General features: G+C 56.3%; 1 protein-coding gene across 1 annotated transcript; it reads left to right on the top strand.

The window, feature by feature from the left end:
* Positions 1-394: 394 nt before the first annotated feature.
* Positions 395-3,555, top strand: LOC142587618 (uncharacterized). The gene is made up of 5 exons (XM_075698765.1): positions 395-757; positions 1,912-2,178; positions 2,246-2,460; positions 3,118-3,167; positions 3,288-3,555. Exons 1-4 carry the CDS (start codon positions 560-562, stop codon positions 3,161-3,163), a joined length of 726 nt encoding a protein of 241 aa, XP_075554880.1. The 5' UTR covers positions 395-559; the 3' UTR covers positions 3,164-3,167; positions 3,288-3,555.
* The last annotated feature ends 231 nt before the right edge of the window (positions 3,556-3,786 follow it).

Here is a 3,786-nt window from a genome sequence, read left to right as displayed (position 1 = left end):
AATAACTGAGGGAGACGGTATAACAGAGGCGGCCGAGTGTGGAGAAAAAAAAAGTGAAACTGTCAAGAATGCGACCACAGCGTGCACTGATCGAGAAGCGTCGAGCCAGACAGTATATGGAAGTGACGACATTCCACCAAGCATCAAAGAAAGCCTCGCTTACAGTAGATTTTTTTCCCATGTGCTCGGGATCCGCCATTCCTTCCCCTAAGGTTTTGAGCGTTTGCACCTTAATTCATTCGACGCAACGAAACGACAAGTGGCAAAATGTCATTCCAGCCCACTCGCTGCAGAAAGCGACCGAACAGGGTTCGGCGCGCGTCGGAAGGACATAGACGAAGACGACGGCGGAGACGAACGCCGCTCGCGCCACGCTCCCGCGCCAGCGCGTTCCGTGGAACGGCCGGTGGCACAGAAGACCAGGGACCAGCGAGACAGCCGGACGTGTCCCCCTGCAGCTGTCGCCGCGCAGGTCCGTGGAACGCCGCCGCCGCCGGTCGCGGACACTGTCCCCCCTCCCCCCTCCCCCTTTGAGGCCCCGCCGAGAGCCACCGCAACCATGAGTGCCTCGACGACCGAGGTAAACGTGACCACCACGACCATCACGCGGGCCACGTCTAAGGCCGAGCTGGTGGACGAGAACCCGGACCTGGCAGCGGAATGCGTGCAGCACATCTGCGCCGACGGCACCAAGCCCGTCGACCCGCAGCCGCTGCCGCAGCCGCTGCTCTCAAATTACGAGCCCATGCTCAACAAGGTGGGCGGACGCGCTTTTCTATCTTTTTTTTTTTTTTTGCTTTTCTGCTCGCGAAGCGGGAGGCCCAGGTAGACTTCGGCTAGGCCTACAGTAGGCCTAGTAGGCCTAGCTACCCGAACTGGGACCTCTGTGGTTGCACGGTTTCTCAACAGTTTTGGCATTGTAGCTGCATCGACGTCGAGGAAGAAGGTGGCTGGCTAGGCCTAGGAAGCGAAGCGGGCGCGTGGCTCGGATCACGCGCGGCCGGCGCGAGGGCCGGGAGATACCGACAGCTATATAGGCCCTTCTGCTCAGTAAAAATATATGCTCCCGTTTATTGTGGCTCGTCGTCATCACTGATTTTGCACGTCACCGTATACAGTTCGAAACGTGGCTGTTTCCTATCCGATACCCCTTTACTGCGCGACAGGTTTATTATTTTTCCCTTCATTATTATTATTAGCCGTGCTTAGAAAATTCAAAGGCGTCTGAAACCCAGAAAATCCAAGTGGCTGCCCGTTTCGGCTCGGCCTGTCGTGCGCTGGCCCAATCTCTATGACGCAATAGGTGCATAATCTAAGCAGTCGCACGCACATTGGAGGAAGGATAATTATTGAATTGGGAGCTTAATATGCGCGCGCCCCTCAACGATCCTTCGATTACCTTTCTTCCCGAGCTATTGCAGTAGACGTAGAATTCTGCAATATCATTCGAAGTCCTGGAACGTCTCTTCGCGTCCGGATAGTACGTCACATCACGTAGCGGGCAACTCGCAGTCGCAACCACTGCCGCTCTTCGCAAATCTATAGCGTCATACCTCGGGCGAGTTTTCACTCGGGCCTTCCGCATTTCATATGAATCCAACCGCGTTTTTCTTTTTTTTTCTCTCTCTTCGAGTTATACAGTACTTTAACGCCGAACCCCCATGCAGTGCGTTGTCCTATCGCCTCCATTAGGGTCCGGTTCAAACTTTCTTGATTCTGAATGCCTGGATCGAACCCAATTCACGATCAGTCAGACGCATGACTCATTGTGGACCACGCCTCACAATGGAGCACGGTCACGCAGGCTCGTTCACTACGCGGATCACGCTCTACACATGCCCCCTTTTTCATATCCTTCGCCCCGTACGGTGCCGTGGCGGCGCCTCGTTCACGACCACGTGCCCCGCGCAGTTGACGCCGGAGACGTGCCGCAACCAGCAGCTGCTGCCGGGCCCGCCGACCGAGCGCGTGTTCGACCGCGACGAGTCCGGCTCGGTGAAGGTGGACGTGCGGAAGACGCTGGACGAGGAGAACCTCGACAACGACAAGCTCTACCAGCACAAGCTCGAGGGCAGCGAGGTGCGCAAGCTGCAGGAGAACCAGGCGCTCAAGGAGGCCTTCCAGGAGGCCAACACCTTCGACAACCTGCTCATGCAGAAGACCCTGGCCAAGGGACAGGTCAGGAGCGGCGGCGGCGCCTCCTCCTCGGGGGCCGCTCGCGTGATGACGACGCGCCTCTTCGCAGGTCACCAAGAAGCGCACGCTGGTCGAGACCGCGTCCGCCAAGCGCGTCACCACGCGGCGCGAGAACGAGGCTGCCAAGCTGGACAACGTCGGCTGCACGCTCAAGCGCAACGTCGAGGAAGTGGGCAACGCCGAGGAGAACGTCGAGAAGTCCGAGAAGCAGCAGGAGAACATCGAGAAGGTCACCTGCACCACCCAAAAGGCGCCCTCTGGCCAGTGAGTACGTGGAGCCCACTACTGCTACGCACCTTCTTCCGCGAGACGCCGCCATTCACGTAGTAGTTATGTACGTGCATGCACGTTGTGCCGGAACGAAATGAGAAGGCAAACTATAGGAAACTAATTGCCCTTTTCCACATTTCGCCGCTGTGTATTGAGAAAGCGGCGATTCATTGGGAAGCTCAAGTTTTATTGTTTTAGAATCCAGAGAGCACTTGGCGGCTGGCTCTACGCCCTGACGACGCATCTCACTTTGCAAGTGATCGGGCGTAAAAAAATGCGTTCTTTCTGCTCCTCTACGTGGGCGTGGCTAGCGGCTACAATTGCCTCCCGTTAGGGGATATTGACAGTAGCTCCTCAGGATCAAATAAAAGTTAGTTCCAAGAAAAACATCACTGGTTGTGGAACAACTGTTACTACCCGCGATCCTCCCACGCTCAGCCCGTCGTTAAGTTATAGACTGCGAACAAAAGGCTGCCATGTAGACTTCTGTTTCGGCTCTTTCCAGTTCATTCTGGCATCTTCAGCCTGCATATACTAGTATAAGCGAAGATCTTTTTCTCACACCCGGCTGTGCACGTAAACCTTCGACGCAAACGGTGGTTCTGTGACGACGTGTTACCAACGGTCGGTGTCGCATCTACGCACTTGCAGGGCGGTGAACAGGAGAACACCTGCGGCGTCTCCACCGGCCCAGTAAAGCAGTACGTATACACAGGGTAGCCGCGTCGGCTGCGAACGCAAAGTCTCGCGACGTGTACACTTTTTGCCAGCCTTACATATGCGGGTCACGGCACTGAGTCCTCGCAACTTCTCTTGCTCAGGCTGACTCTCCTTCACTACTGGACCTAAATCGGCACGAGGCCTCGGTAAACTGTTCGGCAAAGACACCGCCCGAGAGAGATCGATCGTCGAGCTGTGGCGTCGCCCACCATCGTGGGGCAGGGCAGCCCGCACCGTGGTGCGAGAGAACGCGGTTTGGGGCCACCTTGCCAGCCGGTGGTGTCGGCGTCCGTCCCAAATTGGGCGCTGCAGGGGGCTGGTGGCCAGCGTCGGAATCTCAATAAAAGGCGTCCCTGGTCTCGAAAAAACTCGATTCTGTTCGTTTCCGAGCAACGGCTTGACATCCGGCTGCATGGCTAGGAGTACAAACTCCTTAAGCAGATAAAGCAATATTTGTCATGCACGAACAGTCGCAAGTCTGTCGCGGGCTGTCGCGCACTCGTTCACTCTTCGGATGGGCTTGCGCACGCTCATTAATTTTGGCAGCAATTCTAGGAGTCCTTGAAGGTGGTCAAGAATTTTACTACAACAGTTTTTGGT

The sequence above is a fragment of the Dermacentor variabilis genome, chromosome 7 (genome assembly GCF_050947875.1).
Source record: "Dermacentor variabilis isolate Ectoservices chromosome 7, ASM5094787v1, whole genome shotgun sequence".
NCBI classification, from domain to species: Eukaryota; Metazoa; Arthropoda; class Arachnida; order Ixodida; family Ixodidae; genus Dermacentor; species Dermacentor variabilis.
The sequence above is the reverse complement of the archived record's forward strand: the minus strand, read 5'-3'. Positions and strand labels throughout refer to the sequence as shown.

Bases quoted from the DNA above. Each gene is read 5' to 3' on its own strand.
- LOC142587618 (XM_075698765.1), top strand. From the start codon at position 560: ATGAGTGCCTCGACGACCGAGGTAAACGTGACCACCACGACCATCACG. The intron at 758-1,911 runs GTGGGCGGACGC...TGCCCCGCGCAG, and splicing joins ACGAGCCCATGCTCAACAAG to TTGACGCCGGAGACGTGCCG. The intron at 2,461-3,117 runs GTGAGTACGTGG...ACGCACTTGCAG, and splicing joins CAAAAGGCGCCCTCTGGCCA to GGCGGTGAACAGGAGAACAC.